Source organism: Amblyomma americanum, chromosome 1 (assembly GCF_052857255.1).
Source record: "Amblyomma americanum isolate KBUSLIRL-KWMA chromosome 1, ASM5285725v1, whole genome shotgun sequence".
Taxonomy (NCBI): Eukaryota; Metazoa; Arthropoda; class Arachnida; order Ixodida; family Ixodidae; genus Amblyomma; species Amblyomma americanum.
The window spans coordinates 56,816,477-56,833,788 of NC_135497.1; the positions used below are offsets into that span (position 1 = coordinate 56,816,477).

Below are 17,312 nucleotides of genomic sequence, written 5' to 3' on the forward strand. Positions count from 1 at the left end.
AAATACATGCTGCTGCTTTTAACATCTGTTTTCTGCTGGCTGCGCTTAGACCCAATAGCTTACTACCAATAAAACTAGAGCTGTCATGAAGTCAGCCTTCAAACATGAAACAAAACACTGCTATGCTAAGCCCTCCAATGTGGAGTGCCTGTAGTAAGGCGATCAAAACTACAGCCCAATCTGAAGCTGTTAGATCCATTAAAACCAACATTACAACTGCTCCCGCCGTTTCTTTTCTCCATGCATTCAGCGTTTTCAGAATGGTTCAGTATTTTTTCAGCATGTTCAGCTCAAACCCTCTTTCTCTCTCTCTCTCTCATGCATGCGCGCGCATGCACGCACACACACACACACAAAGCATCCTCTACTTACAGAAACCCTCTAAAGACTATACTTACTTTCCATGTCCTCCCCTTAAAAGCAAAAGCAGAAAAGACAAATTAATTTCTTAACCTTATTCTAGTGATTGCAAATGGCAGATATGAACAGGGTAGGGCTTCGCAGGTGTACAGTTGCTCCGACTCCCTTTTTCCGCCACTCGAGATGATTTCTCATCATAGAACCCATAGTACAATGCATGCGTTGCTCCAGCCAAAGACAGATCTAAAATCTGTGCAGGTTCACAGCTATTACAAGTCTACAGTACACTACTGATTTGATTTCGTATATCATGCAGAAAAATGGCAAAAGGGATGAGAAAAAGATGGCAGTACATCTGCTTTACAGTAGACAGTAGGTGGTACTGCTTATTGGTACAGTAGAACCCCGCTGTTACGTTTTTCAGGGGACTGTGTGGAAGGAAAAAAAAAAAACAAGCGCACCAGCAGGGAAACGTAGTAAGCGCAATTGAAAAACTATATGCTGTTGCCTTCTTTTTTTTCTTTTCCACTTCCAATAAGGGCACCATTCTTCACTGCAATTTGCAAGGCTTTATGGCTCTCACACTATGGCTGTCACAGTCTGTCTACGCAGCTATTGGTGGAAAGGAGATAGCAGCGAAGAGGGAGGGCACGCACAGCAGGCAAAGTTTGGGCAAGCATGCGCACTTCTGTGCTGTTCCTACAGCAGCCGCTTTACTCCTATACAATCCTAGTCTATTGGAGCCTAGTTTTAAGTTGCAGGCAACGGAGAGAACATGGATAAGTCTCGGAGCCAGCCCACGCAACTGCACCTCGTACAGTGCCGTCAGCACTGCGTTTGCCATGGCATAGTTCACTTTTCGAGTCTTCGGTCATTTGCGCTACGCTGCCACAGTGATAGAACTGGACTAACAGCTACAAAAAGAATCACGCCGCCCGTAAGTGTACTCTGAGCCTTCGTGGGCGCAGCATGCCAGAAGCCGCCAAATACGGAGGTGGCCAAGCGCCGATAGAGTGCTTTGGCTGGCCTGCTATCGCTGTTCCGCACGCACTAAACGTGGGCCGTGAAAATGCCGGAACGAGGTAAAGCACTACCAAGAAGCGACAATCACGACTAAGCACACGGGAACGCTACCACAGTTGCGACATACAGCCACATTCGAAGCCCATGCATTGTTATAAAATTGCACTAAAGGATTTGTTGCTTGATCAAGATTTTATGCAGATTAATTTTTGTTTGTGCATACGTTTTCTCGAGTAGTTCGTGTTATTCTGTTACCTCACAATTGCATTGCTGCCCTTTGTAATTACTCATATTCTGCTTGCTGTTAACTTATGTTCCTTAAATATAATGTTTATTTGAGGGTCTCCGTGCAGTCTTTGAGACACTCATCTGTACACACTCATGCCTGTATCAATTTTTTGCAAAGGATAAAGTTTGATTTGATTTGATTGAATCCGTACTGCATAGGCTTCTATGGGAGCTTGGATGGAACTGGCTGATAAAAATGCAACACTCGGGAACGTAACAGCGGGGTTTACAGCATGTATTAACTCTGCGAAGAACTAATGGCGTGCATGTTACACCAACAGTACTTCAACACTCGATTCTAAAACTCTTAGCAAGCAATTTAAAATGGCCAACAAAATAGTGCAGTAAATTCCGGATATACTGAATTCCTGTACATACTTAATAGCCAGAACATCCCATTGAAAATCTAACACGAAAGTATAGCACTACCATTTGCATTTATCAGACTCGTGTTCAGCAGAAAATTCACTCTATTGAACGACATGTCATGCCTAAAAAAAAACTTCTCGTGCGCACTGCCAGGTCGGCTGCATGGCCTTGGACATTCTATTTACAGTGTACTAGTATCAAGATCAGGTGTCTGATCAATGGCAGTGGCTCACTCTAGAGCACTCTAGCTTCGATGCAAAGCAGGCCAGGCCTAGCGACGCCTAGAGAGTGCTGCACTGCTAGTGCCCTAACGGGAGGCACGTTGCTGCAAGCGTGCCATGTTTTATATATAGAATAATGAATATATCGAACTATTTCGTGATCCCCTTCAAGTTCAGTATACAGCAGAACCCTGCTGTTACATTCTTCAGGGAACCGCAGGAGAAAAACATACCAGCCGAGAAACGTAGTAGCTGGAAAGCGTGCACGAAAAAAAAATGCTGCTATTTCTTTTTTACTTCTAGCAAGGGCAACACGCTTTTCGAATTTGCAAGGGTTTGTGGTCCTCATGATCGTTTACATGCACAGAATGTCCTAAACACCCTTGCAATGACTCTCAGTTCGCCTGAGCAGATGTTGGTGCAAGGGAGGCAGCAGCAAAGATGGAGGGCATGCAATGTGGGAAAGTTTGGGCATGCCTGCACACTTCTGTGCTGTTTTTACGGCTAGCGCTTTAATCCAACACAACCCTTTGTCTACTAGAACCTAGAAATTTAGTTTTTAAGCTGCACACAACAAGGCAAACACGGATGGCAGAAACATACCTTGACACCAGCATTTCATACAGCACTGCCTATGCGGCATCTGCCGTGACACAGTTTGCGCTCACAGTGCAGCAGCAATGTAACTGCACAGACATGGAATAGAGTAGGTTGCCAAAGATTAACTAAAATAAATGTCCAGCCTGCACCAACATCTGTAACCAGGCTCACGCCATATGTAAGTGCACTTGTCATCACTGTGGGTGCAAAACGCTGGAAGCCGCCATACATGGAGGCGGATAAGCGCCAATAAAGTCTACAGTCCCACTTTGGCCAGCATGAGTTGCCATTGGGCGCATGCTGGATGTAGGCTGTCAAAAATGATAGCATGGGGTGAGTCACTGTCGTGAAATGACATTCACGATGTAGCATGTGGGAAAACTGCCACAGTTGTGACTCAACAGCAGAGTCTGCATTGCATGGGTTATGGAAGCTTGGATGGGACTGGCTCATGAAAATGTAGCAGCTGGGAAAACGCAGCATCTGGGAACATAACAGTGGCATTTTACTGTACCCAGGATCACTACGACAGTACCTTCTATCCTAGACAGTTTATTTTAAGGCATACTTGCTACCATACATACAATGACTTTTGCTCCTTAGTATCCTCTTATATGCCAATTTAACAAGCTTTCAAAGCAATTGCTACATGACCCTCTTGGCTGGCATGCATCATTCCTGCTAAGGGGAAACTGGCATTACTGCTTCAGAAGCACTACTTGTTCGCACTACAACCAATTATCCTGCGGCAGAAGCCACTGCGCAGCAGCAGTCTGATGAGCAAGCCAAGGTAATGTCACTCGTAGACCTAGGCAGAAGGGAATGCATGTTATTTCACCTGGGGACAAGTGGAAGTGGGCCAAAGATGAAAGGTGCCTTAACAGCCGCGCTGGAAATGAACGCCACAGAAGGGACAAAAAAGAGAAGAATCACCGGGTGCGTACATGTGAATGAAGGCGTGGCAAAGGCCAACGTAGACGAGCACGGCACGTCTCCCAGAGCTAGGCAGAACATGAAGAGACAAGAGAGGAGACTTGGGTTAGAGCTGCAGGGGCCACATCTGCCTGGGCAAGCCTCCTCCATTGCGGCAGCAGTCAATCAGCACTGAGGCAGCACAAGCAGGACAGAAACGCCGCATTCCTCTCCAGTACCTGTCACAACTGCCGGCAATGTACTCGGGAAGTAATAGCAGCATGCTAGGAATTAAAAGCACCATGTGCAGTCATAAGGAACACTCAACAAAATGGGTCAAACACTTAAGAAAACCACAAATTTACATGAGTTAGAAAAAAAATAAAAATCAGAAAACAATGCACTTTTTGCTTTTCCTGAAACTTGCAAAGCATATGGATAGCCAAATCACTGACAGCCGCTGCAGCTAGCCAGCCTGTTTGAAGGGCCTGTTTCTTCCTGCAAAAAGGGCACATGGCAAAGCATGCCACCCACCCACTCACCTATCCACTTGATGTACGAGTTGAGCAATGAGATGACGCCCTTGATGTCCCAGATGTATGGGTACAAGTCATACAGCAGGGAACGGTTGGGCACAAACGTAAGCCGTGAAAACAGCCGCCCCACAGCCTGAGTCATTTGGTCAAACTTGGCTGCCCGCTTGCGCCACTCCTCAAGCTCAGCCAGGCCTCCTTCAGGGTCTTTGGCAGCACGTTTGCACCGCTCCCAGACCACGTGACCGTTAGAACGAAGCCAGTGGAACTCTTGCAAGAAAGCCACTCCCTGGTGTCCATGCTCGAAGGGAAGATAGAACAGGTCCACCAAAAGGGCAAGGTCTTCCAAAGCCAACTGTCGGCTGTCATCTACTGGCTCTTCCGTTTGCATGGCTTCAGTGGCCGAGTGACAGTCCATGGGCTCCAGAGGAGTTGAAGGTGACTGCACCAGTGAGTTGACCAACTCACTTGACAACGGCTGGAAGGAGGCTGCTTCTTCAAGGTGGCTGCCAGCAGGCCCACCACTGCCGCTCGGTGGGGTAGGTGCACCTCCACCACCCAGAAAGGCACCAGACAGCAGCCGCCCATATGCACTTTTGGTCCGGTAGAACTCTGGCAGCCAGTCAACAAGCGCTGCCCGCAGTGCCTTGCGTGGGTGATACGTGTGAGGCCCCAGGTGCGAGGTCATCTCTTCTGCTTCACCCTCTGTCTCGAGCCGGATGTCTGCGCTCACAGACTCATCTGGAAGGAGTTGCCACATACTATGCTCAGCTTAATAGAAAAAGCACCACCCAAGCTGCAACATGAAATGCTGCCAGGCTATATATAGTTTGCAAACGAAGAACTCTGAATGCCAGGACCTCAATCTGTGCAACCTGACCAAGTAAATTGCCCTTGGGTTTCTGGTAGAAGTTAATTCAACTGCTGCCTCATTTGTTCTTTTAGAAAGTAAAAGCCTGGGCAGAATTCTTGCTGCAGTGAATGCATTACCTTACTATGTAAGTGTCATGTGCTTTCTTTACAACGGCACAAAGTTTATGCCAAAAGCAACAAATGCCCCACGAAGAAAGTTCAGAACAGAGTAGCTACTCAAACGCCATAAGTGGGCACCACTATTACTGGCAATGAAAAGCATACAAAAGTAGCCTACTACAAAGGACTAATTTTTCTGGACTAAACACAAACCGAAATCAAAGCAGACTCACTCAGGTCCCTCTTGCCATCACTGCTGCACTTGCTCCACTGTGCTAAGGTGTGAACTGGGACAAAGTTGGCTTCATACTCGCAGTTGGGATTAGACAGGACCCCACGCAAATGAGGCACCAAGTCTGTTGATCGGCCGCTATATGGCCCCAAAAACAAACGCTTCTGGTCATAGTCATTTGCGTGTAGGTTGTCCCATAACACCGGAGGCCGGCGCAACACTTCCGTCAACTCTTGAATAGACTGGACTGTTATTACTTTCGAGATCACTTTGTGGCCTGCAGCAGAAAAAGTAATAATTACAACTATTAAAGGGAGAGGAAGAAGTTAAGCAAGAACACACGAGACCAGTGCTGCAAGCAATATTAAAGAACCAAAATTCATCGCTGATACCTGATGCTCTATTGCAAAATTTAAACTCACAATAAAAACCTGCAATTGTGGAAGTTGCTGGATACAGTGTGCTTACCTGTCCACATGATGTCTATTCCAGGCATTAATTTCAGGCCAATAGTATTCAGGTACTCAGAGTTCTGAACATTTGGTACAGCCCTGGCAGCACAATATTCTAAGAAAAAAAAGAAGGAGGAGGAGAAAGGTTAAGCGCAATGTCTGCTTTCCAGAAAGTACAAAAAGCATATAGGTGGAAAGATAAGCAGACAAAGGTAAACCACTAAATGCAATCACAGCGCATCCCTTCTGTGGACAATTTGAGATGAATTCAAGCGGAAGCGCAGATAATTATTTACTATAAAGTAGAAAAAGTAGGAGCCAAGAGACAATAGCAACATAATCACATATCACGCATGCAGTCCACAGCATGCAGCTTGTGTGCTCTAGGCTAGCATTTTGCCCTCTGTACCTCATAGGTAATACCCCTGAGTGTGCACGTACCAGCAGGGCTTTCGCTTCTTCCAGCAACATCGCACTTGCGGAAACAACTATACAGTTCAATGGAATAACCACAGCTTGAGGCTTCAGCCATTCCATTCATAGCACTTTACAACATATTTAAAAACAGATATTTACTCTCAGTGGCCCATGGTACTTACATTACTTCTCATAAGCTCAGTACATGTTATATACTGTCTACAATGTACTGAAACAAGGCTATTGCTCCACTTCAAAGGGAAGGGGACTTTACCCTGCACCTCATTTTGATTCAAGAGACGCATTACAAACAGGTGAACCAAAATATGAAGAAACAATCAGAACCTTCTTCAACACACTGCACCAAGAAAACCAAGCTTTTTCTATCACACCTGCACGCACATGTTTTCAAGCTTCCGATTACTACAAATGAGTCACAATCCAGACACACCTTCTCCCCCCCCCCCCCAAGTCTCTAGATCATCCTATTAGGCTAAGCTTAATATGAAAAGTGACTTGCTTCACCAGGCAACTCAGCATGGTTTAACAAAATTAATTTGTACAACCACTGTCTAAATAATTGTAAACTGTGGGGTTTAGCATGTGGGCTATGAGGAATGCTGCAGTAGAGGGCTCCGGATTAATTTAGACCCACTGGGTTTCTTTGATGTACACTGACATCGCACAGAACACAGGTGCCTTTTGTTGTTTCGCCAGCATTGAAACATGGCCACTGCGGCCGGGAACCCAGGCCTTCCAGCTCAGTAGCCAGGCTCCCTAACCACTGAGCCACAGCAGTGGGCACAACCAGTGTCTGATCAACAAACTGGTAATTCACACCTCTTTTGTTACTCTCAACACACTGACAAGGTTTTGCCTAGTTTTTTTTTTTTCCATATTAAACTGCTTTGGGAACAAGTAACCTGGCAATAATTGAGAGAATACAGCAACTGCAATTCGACAATGTGAGACTTCCGATGCACAAGTGTGCCAACTATTTTTACCATCGCTGCATGTATGCATCTCACACTTCACTCATCAGCCCACAACATCTAAACTGCTAAAATTTGTAGTCTGCATCTTGCAACAATGTTTCAGAGATCAAACAAAAGTGTTACAGCTGGAGCATGCACCATGCCGGCAATGTAGCTTAAAGGGCTATTGAGGGCAGATCCATTCAAGTTTTGTTCCCAGCAAAAAAAAATTTTACGCCTGTCTTTGAGGAGCAGCAGCATATAAACTTGCAGCCAAATCCCACTATAGTGAAATTCATGGGACCTGTGAAAAAGCTCGCCGACTCAAAACTTTGCTGTCGTGAAATTTGGCCAATTGGCACAATTTTAGTTTTACTCCAGATCTTGAACAATGGACATATTCGCGTAATAGAAGTACCCGCTACACTGGCAACCGAATTGCATAACCCTTTTTCGTCGTACGAGTTTTTAAAAAAGCACCCATTTTCATCCTGCGAGAGTTCCTACCGAGACCGTGCAGCCTGGAGGCACACGCATGCTCACATCACTGTGCTTCAAATAGGACCCGGGTCACATGGACCTCAAAATTTATGCTTTGGAAAGTGTGGGAGAAATGCAGTTGCTATGACTCTTAAAAGACTCTTTGCGACACGGGGTACGAACATGCCCGGGACATGTGCAGTTGAGGCTCCACCCCAGAACCCCCATCTTTCTGCCATTTGTGCAGCACTTCCTGTACTAGGCACCAACGCTAGCGGCACATTTCTGCAAATATGTGCCTTTGAAACTGCACCGAAATCACTTTGGAACGGCCCACCACTTTCATTAAAGGTCTAACATTATTTATTTGTGCCGATACATTAACTTCACATTGCAATGAACATACAGAAGATACCCGCTCTCCTCTGTAAGCAAAGCCAAAGGGGGCCAGCCAAAAACTGCATCGCACTGCTGCGGGTCGCAGGCAATCATGCTCTGGACCATCAGATTCCGCTGGGAATGTCAACGGCTCAATTGAAAGTGCAAGCCGACTTTGGCAGCAGTTTTTGGCAGAAACAAACGTGATACTGAACTCTGTAGGCATATCTTATACGCACACACAAAAAAAATGGTTGCTTACTCGCTAACACTTGCTGAAACGAAACCTCACTCTGAAAATTGTTCGCGATTACCAGGACCGTGATCACCACTTTGAAGTGAATGGTGGAGTAGCCTAGACTCTGGAATCCAAGCCCAAAGATGTGTCGACGCACCAAAGTCCTCTTGCCAAACCAGCCGGAGACAACACCTATATTTCTTTTTTAAACCTTTTCTAGCTAATAAAATCGAGGTTTCACTGGAAGACATTCACCTGTCTTTGTACTTAGAATGCTGCAATCTACTAATACAGGTTAAATTCAATTTTTCCTCAGTGTCCCTTTAATTTTGGTTCATCGATACTTAAGCCATCTACCTTCAAAACACATCCCAGCAATACCAGAAAACCATGCGACACAAACTACCAATCAGAGCACAGCAGCTCTGGCCACCACCTGGCAATTTTCAGAGTGACCTCGCTACTCTGTGGAAAGCAGCCGATGCTTTAAATTCTGCTTTTATTTAAAAGTGAGCACTGACACAAAAACACCATTAGGCTACTCTTGAGAGAGTGACTAATGTCTGGAAGTTGTGCCAAGTGAGCTTGGCCCTCCAGCTAATTCCCACAATTCTTTGCTGAGCAAAAGGCATGTTAAAGAGGAAACACACTCACCTGTTGGACAGAAAATAAACTTTGGCTGGTTCAGCTCCTGATAGACTTCATTAGTGACAGACACCTGGGCATGAGCAAATGACTGGAACACCTCTTTGTCAGTCTCGCTGATCTCTGGCTCAATGTCATCAAAAAGGAGTGCAAATGCACAGCATCCAAACTGAGCCACCTGCACAATGGTGAAAAGGAAAAGGAGAAAGGACAATACATGAGCTTGCACTTCCTTTTTGTACCACCTGGTGAACCGGTGGAAATATGCCATGCAGACTGATACTACGAGCACATACCTGCTCTAGTTTCCTCTTCAGGCAGGCTACTTCTTTGGAGTTTGAATATGTGATGTCTAGGCCAGGTGAAAGGGCATAGTAGAAAGTGATAGAGTTTTCCGTGGCTGCCTGAATAAGGTTTGTCAAGTGCTCTGCAAAAAGAGAGAAAGGGTTAACAGTGGAATGCTTAAGGAAACAAAGGACCCATAGAAGATGGTAAACACCAGTTTATTCAGAAGTTGGCCACAAATATATGTAGCAAAAAGAGAGAAAAAGTGGTGATGGTACTAATTATTACATAAGGGAAAAAGAAATAGAAGCTGGCTGCACTGTAAAAGCTAAGCTCAGGGCAGGTATCTCAGTGAAAACTGACAACTGGAGGGATAAGAAGGGCATTCAGAGTGAGGGGAAAGAAGAAATATAAGCGCGCAAAAAATAATGTCTTCAGGCATGGTACAGCAGCTGCGACATAATGCCCGACTGCCCGATGAAAGTGACATGATGGATCGAAAGTGGCATGAAACCACAAGTTAATAATTTTTAGGGAATTATGTAGAGCTTTTAAACACTTTGATAAGTAGTTAAGTATGCTTGTTAATCTGTTCCTTGCGATGCATACAGGCAGGCTGTTCTTTGAGCACACAAGTCGCCATTTTTTTCCCCCAGAACAACAGGCCCACCACTCAAACCTACATGCTTGGTGCTATGTTAAGCTGCCCAAAGCTGCATGTGGGGTATGAATAGGACTCCATAGCAGAGGGCTTCAGATTTTTTTCTGCCACCTGCGGTTCTTAACCGTGCACAGACTAAGACATCACACAGCACATAGGTGTCTCTACTAAAATGTGGCAGCTGTAGTCTGGATTAGAATCTGCAGCATTAAGCTCAACAGCCCAATGCTATAACCACTGAGTCGCTGTTGAGAATGCCTTCACCTGGTTTTCAGTACAATCATCAGTACGTCCTAATTTAGTAAACATCAAGTAAAATTTATCCTACTTTACCTCTACTAATTTACTTTACCATAAAGTTATACATGATAAAGTTCCGAAGTTTGGCAACACGAGGTGATGTTGTTCACATCCTGCTGGAGAACATCTACATTATGCTGGTTACATAATCATCATCAGCTTATCCCATGTCCATTGCAGGTCAAAGGCCTTTCCCGTACAATTAACTCTGTCCTATGCCAGCTGCAGCCACCTAATCCCCGCAAACTTTCCAATCTCATCCGCGTACCCAACTTACACTTGCCTTCCTCGTTACATACTGACCTACAAATAATGCAGTCCTTTGCAAAAAATCTGATATGCGAGGAAATGTTTCAAGTGTCAACAAATACCAATCAAGAAGAGGAACGGCCCCAGTACTAAGCCTTGCAGAGCTACTGAAGCTGCTCTTAGCTTAAACAAATTCACTCAGTTCTACAATTATATTTCTGGCATTTTTTATCTATATTTAAACACCTCATTTTATGTTGTAAATGTTCTTGAGAGAAAAAATGAAATGCTTCACAATAATTTAGAATTCTTGCTGCAGTGCACCCCTTGCTTTCAGCTGAATAAAAGATCATGAGAGAGTCCTGTTGTGATCGGAGGCCCGACAGCGGGAACAGACGAGCCCGGCAGGCGCCATCGAACTATGCTTGACCCAAAGGTGCTGTCGTCCTGAGAAGAGAATTAGGAACGGCTCCTGGCGACGGTGAGCTGTGACGAAAGGCCTCTCATCCCTTCGTCCGGAGTATGGAATGCGGCATTGCTCCCGAACTGTGCCCTCACGTGGACCGGCAGAAAGACGCGAACAAAGGCGCCGAACCCGCCTCGCTCGCTTGCACATGCGGCCAGACAAAGCGGGGGCAGACACGGCTGATTCATCTTACCCTCGGGAATGCCCGGGGGCGTCAGGACGCATCTTTACACGGAGAGTATCACCGCCTGCTAAGCCAACGACCTTGTGCACCTGCTCAACCGGTCGGAAACAGGATTCCAGGAACTCAAGGCGCCAGGATTCCTTATCGCCTGTGCACGTGTTTGTGGGGGCGGAGCGGTCACGGGGTTAGGGAAGAGACTATGAAGAGTGTGTCTTCCCATTGGACGCTTGACCAGCCACCGGTTTCCCTAGCTAGGTGCCTGGGGAATATCCACTGTATTTAAGCCGCGATTTGGCTGGTTTCAGGGCACTTCATCTCTGACTTTTGGTCTCCCTGCTTCTCTTGTAAATATGTAAATAAACCTTCAAGTTTACCAACCCTCCTGAAGGCTTCCCTCCGTCGTCTGCAGAGTTCATCGTCATGCGGTGAAGACCTCGGTCCCGATACCCAAGCATATCAGTCCCACTAACTGAGTAATAACCAACCCAGGTCACACCTATGCAGAGACCATGCCGATCAGAAAGAGACTGTCTGCTTCAAAATGATGAATTATGGTGGTGCAGAGAATGTACTAAAACATTTTACAACATACAGAACACAGGAAAATTTAGCTAGTCATTTACAAGAGAGAAAAACTCTTGAAGACTTTTGCTATACAGGCTTTTTTCCAATCTTTGAAGAACGCCCCAATTTTCAATTATTTGCAAAATATATGAAAGCACAGAGATACAGCAAAAGAACATACTTTTAGTACCCTTGGAGAAATGTGATCTAAAGCAGGTACCTGTTCATTTTTAGTACACTTGATATCCTTCAAGCATACTTATAATGATCGAAGGCACAACCTTTTGGCACACTCCCAAGTAACACTGAGAAGGGTAGAAAACTTTTACTTATTTACAAAGACTTACTTAAAGTAATCATGTAGCAACTAAGCTTTGCCATTATTTTCGGATATCTGGGTACTATCATGAAAAATAGGAGCTGACTATTCTTTCCCTGCCTCAGCATTGAAGCTAACAGATTTAGCCAATCCTAAGTTGCACTCTTTTTCAGTGCTGACAGTGCTAATACAGACTATACCCTCATGGTTATCCACGGTTTATCTCCTTTTGCCTCGTCAAAAATTTGTTTGAAAGAAACCTTATTACAGCAGTTATAACAATATGCATTTAAAGCCAATCCACAGAGTCAAGAGACAGAGAATTTTGAGCATAATCCTCAAAGGTCACCTCCAGATCCAGACTGATTCTCAGATCTTGACCTGGAGTAACGATAAAACTTTCTAATTTCATGGCTAGCATGGCCTACATGCCATGGTGCTTATTTCTGATACGATGTATCATCCGGATGATTTGCTCGGTGATGTTGTAAGCTTCTTCATAGTGGTGCTGTTCTGTCGCCACCATCCGCTTAGTGCAAGCGTTTGTGATCTCTCGGATAATGTACGGGATGGCATTCCTTAACTTCTCCAGGTCGGAAATTGAAAAGTTGGAGACACTGATCAGGAAAGCCTACAAGACGGCACTGAGGCTACCAAACTCCACGCCAACAGCAAAGCTCATGGCTCTAGGAGTACATAATAAATACCTTCAAAGAGATGTGGGAAGCACAATGGCTCTCACAACTCAATAGGCTCGCACTCGCAAAACTAGGCAGAGATCTGCTCCAAAAGATCCTAATTAATCTGCCCTATACGATAGACCAAAGAGAAGAGGTACCACGCGATGTGAGGAGACGCATCAACGTGTACCCCATTCCACGGAACATGCATCCCGCATATAACATCGAAAGGAGAAATGCAAGAGGGGAAGACCCGCAGAAGAAATGGGACGAGCAACCTAACACCCTTTACGTGGACGCCGCAGGACCAAAGAAATGAGTGATCACTACTGTGGTCTCAACACCTTCAGGATCGATGGTGAACTGCGCCTCGATGAAAACATCCAGCCCCACTCCCACAGAGGAAGCAGATATTGCATTAGCTGTAGCATCTAGCCCCAACGCCGCTGTGCTCACTGATTCCCTGAACGCCTGTCGCAACTTCAATAACGGATTAATTCACAGGTCAGGGTTGTCATGGCTGCTTAGCATCCACCCAGCCAAGCCTCAGTCATCTGGTTTCCCATTCACCTGGAACTACCAGGAGGAAACGAAGCCACTCACAGGCACGCCCAAGCTCTTCTATACCGGACACCTCCCACTGATGACCATGAAGGATGCTGCTATCTAATAGCTGTAGCAGTGTATGCTGACAATCTCGTGCCATGCAGAACAGCTAGGAAGGAGTACACAACACCACATAAATTCCTAAATAATTAAGTTAGAAGAGAACACCCTTAGGAGACTACAAACCAACACATACCCAACGCCAGTTAAGTTACACCAGTGGTACCATACACTAAACTCTCCGCAGTGCCCACACTGTGGAGAGGTAGCTAACCTCTACCACATGGTGTGGGCATGCCAACTTAATCCCATAGTTGACCCCATTCCATACCCTCAGAGGATCAGGGGGAGGCTATTCTGCTCATCAATTATCCTGACTGTCAGCACTGGCTGGTGGGGAGGGCCAGCGCAGCAGCAATAACCAGTGGACTACCGCACTAGGCGGCCCACCCACATGTTCTACGAATATTCAGTAAATAAAGATGTTTTCAATCAATCAATCAATCAATAGCACGGCCTAGTTGTAGTAAAGTGAGCTTCGCAGCAACAATTTCATTATCAATGATATCAGGTTATGCACAAACATATGGACAACCTTCAATCATGCAAAATAACTCTAGAGCATTTCTGCATGCAGTATTTACAACAGTTACAACAAACTGTTGCATTACTCCATAACAAACTTCCACATTACATTAAAAATGCTGAAGAGGTTCCATAAGGGTGCACGCTACAACCCCAACTAATGTTTGGGAAGTTAAAAGCTGCATGATAGCACAACGTAATCTTCAAGAAGTGAAGCCAGCAGAATGTCCGGACAACTAAAGGGCACACAACAAATAACTGAAACCTACCGTTCCTGTGTAAGGAGTGGCTACCGCGCAGCACAATGACTAGGTGCTGTAGATCTTCGTCCCAATTTTAGTGAATGCAACCATTCTTTAGCTAAGACAGTTAAGTGACGAACAAAACTGATGCAGTTCATGAGCAATGAGTCTATAATTTTGCAAAGCATACTGCCAATGAGGGGTTGCAAAAGGCAGAAGCTGTGCACTTTTTCCCTCCCCATAAGGAAAGTGATCAAGTAAAAGACCCACTTCACGACAAAAAATGCTTCTGCTCGTTTCTGCAACAAGCTTTCTAATATTCCTCGATGAATTCTTCCACACCTGCCGCATTAGCGAAGATTCCCCAAGTGGCAAATAGTAATACGGGTGTCAGACAGGCAAATTTAATGTAATTTCCAGCTAATGCACTTCACCTCACGAAATGCCACTTTCGAGGCATGGTGCAAAATAGGGAAGAAAAGTGTCATTCGGAATGGACCTTTTCCCAGTAACGTACAACACAGACACTCATCAACCCCATCTGCCATTTCCACAAGGTGTCACTTCACCTGTATGTCCACAGCCAGTGTTTCCTCGAACAGTGACACAACGAACTACAGGTCATTATATTAAGTGCAGTGCTAACTAGTGCAGTGCTTGGGCTAGATGCAGATGGGCTAGATGCCGCCGGCACTGCTTTAACTACAGCCCCACCAGCAATGTACAGAAATTTTCGCCCCACAAGAAAGCTGACTGCATATGTGGACAGTGTGCAGTGTCTTCAAGGCACATGGAGCGAGTTTACTGAGCTGACTTCGAGCAGAATGAGCGTCAATGACACTGCAAGAGTGCAAAAGTTCCTTGAAAGAACTAAATTAGCCCATGTGACAAGGGTATAAGGTAGCCTAGCGGAACAGTAGAAATCTGGGCCAGTTGGCACATGATGAAGAGGAGAACCAGTCAAGAAGGACAAGGATGGGAAGAGACATACATCAGTCGAGACCTACCACCACTCGTCGTGGTGTATGTCTCTTCTCGTCCTTCTCCTTTTTGACTGATTCTCCTCTTCACAAGGTAGCTTACTTCGGTAAGAGTACCAAATGAGAAAAAAAAAAAGCCAGTAGCTCTCACAGGGCACTTGATCAAGAAATATACTGTGATAAACCCAGAGACTTGGCGCGTATTACAGTGTGGTGTCAAGGCTCATCGCCAGCCTGGCGTGGTAGGGCCGTGAGACTCGACACCATGCTCTCTGATGGCAGATAGCACAGCAATGCAGTTTTGTTTCGCTCCGCCAGATTGCAGATCCCGCAAACTTTTGCGGCCAACAGTACAGCTCAATCAACGAGCGAAAAAATGCTCAAGCTGGTCTATGAGAAAAGACAATGTGCCATGCAGTCAGGCATGCATTCAGGCATGCAGGCAATGAGCAATGCTGCTGTCAGTACATGACAAAAATTACTTCAGTCCCCTTCAGTAAAGAAAATTCACACATCTACAGATTCATTCCTCAATGCAATGCAAGTTAGTATATTTTTTACTGCCAAAGCCTAGCCTTTAGTTTTTATGCCGCCCATACTTAACCTAGCCAGTAAAAAAAAAAAAAGTTTAAATGGGAGAACTAAAATGAACAGTTTCTAAATTCAGCATTTCCAAAATAAAATTTCTTAATTGCTTGACCAGAGTACTAGAAAAAAACAACAACAGATGCTAATAATGTATTAACAAGCTAATAAAACAAGTAAATCACCGCAATTACCTGCTTCCTCCACAGTGTAAAGTTCCCTCCAATAAGCTCTGTGCTTGAAATCATCTTTGGGAGCATACATGTAGGTGTTCAGTCCTAGCTTCTTCATTCTGCGAGTAAACAGAGAAACACGAAAATGCGGCCACTAGTCACCAAAAACCCGCCGTTATGAGTTAACACAAGAGAATATGGGCGTGCGGATCATGCTGCACTCACCTCTGAAAAAGATCTTTGCGTTGTTCGGTCGTCCATGGTCGCCCATAAAATCCTTCAGATGGAAAAAAAGAAACGTTACTATATGCTGAAATATAACAAGCTAAACGAAGACGACTTAAAGCAAGGCGCCTTCACGTAACAAAAACATCTCCACGAAACAATTACCAAATAGTAAATTCGGTTTTAAAACCAGCTAAGTGTAGCCCAAATCTATCTACCATTTGGCTAAAGCATTACGATATACACAGACTGCAGCGCTAGTGTTCGTTAAGCAAGCGACAAACTTTAAGAAGCTGCGAACTTTCAACAAACGGCAGTTGCGATTGCATAAGAGCCTGTGACAGCTGATACCGTGTCAGTAAGTAAAGGCAAGGCGAAAAAAATATTCCGCAGCTGGTTCATCTAGATGTGCACTTCAAAGGCACCACGGAGTAGACTACGTCGATTGGGAGCGCGGAACTCGGACACAGCCAAAAAGACATTCGGCGATAATCTACGCGCTCCGAGTCGCTAAGCCTCGGCTGACAGTTGCTGGCACTTACCTTCAACGACACCGCACACCAAATTATGGTTCCTTGAATTAAGAATACCGGACGGGTCCACAGACGACGTCTCTTCGCCCATCTTCTTCCTGTGATGGGAAGCGCTCACTCTAGAAATCAGACCTCGAAGGAGCTTCCAAGCCAGTTTCCTCGCTCTGTGGCAAACATGTTAGCTTGAACCTTCCTCCCAGGACGCCATACCGACCACAATTTTGGTGACAACAGTCGTACAAATCGAATATTTTGCAGTGAGCAAGATCTGAACCGCCGGAGCCAACCAGAGCTGCCAAGCACAACGGCACAGCAGCTTCGGGCGCCCGGAGCTCGTTCAGTCGGCCGGCCGGGGTCGGGTCGGGTCGGGGGCTGCGCGAGGCGCGAGGCTCGCGAAATCTCCGCTGAGGGGTGCTGCACGCGATACAGAATCAAACGACGAAGAAATGAGGCTGGTCTAGAAGATCTAAAAAAAATTGTAGTTCGAAAATTTAAAAAGCATTATTTGTGCAAGCTGCGAATAAACTGAACAGCAAATTATAACCTCGTGAATAAAAAAAATAGAGGGACTTACGTTTTTA

At 45.4% G+C, this 17,312-nt stretch overlaps 1 protein-coding gene across 4 annotated transcripts in view; it reads right to left on the bottom strand.

The window, feature by feature from the left end:
- Oga (O-GlcNAcase) overlaps positions 1–17,105 on the bottom strand; it is a 50,076-nt gene extending 32,971 nt beyond the window's left edge. For 2 of the 4 annotated variants that reach the window (XM_077645669.1, XM_077645668.1), the window contains exons 1-9: positions 16,741–17,105; positions 16,199–16,250; positions 15,995–16,092; positions 9,391–9,521; positions 9,104–9,272; positions 5,979–6,077; positions 5,512–5,787; positions 4,316–5,047; positions 3,806–3,862 (exon numbers count right to left, since the gene is read on the bottom strand). In XM_077645669.1, coding sequence (XP_077501795.1) covers positions 3,806–3,862; positions 4,316–5,047; positions 5,512–5,787; positions 5,979–6,077; positions 9,104–9,272; positions 9,391–9,521; positions 15,995–16,092; positions 16,199–16,250; positions 16,741–16,822 — 1,696 coding nt within the window. In that variant the 5' untranslated portion in view covers positions 16,823–17,105. The remainder of the gene's footprint in view (positions 1–3,805; positions 3,863–4,315; positions 5,048–5,511; positions 5,788–5,978; positions 6,078–9,103; positions 9,273–9,390; positions 9,522–15,994; positions 16,093–16,198; positions 16,251–16,740) is intronic. The other 2 variants (XM_077645671.1, XM_077645670.1) reach the window with 2 other exon arrangements.
- Between the last annotated feature and the right edge of the window lie 207 nt (positions 17,106–17,312).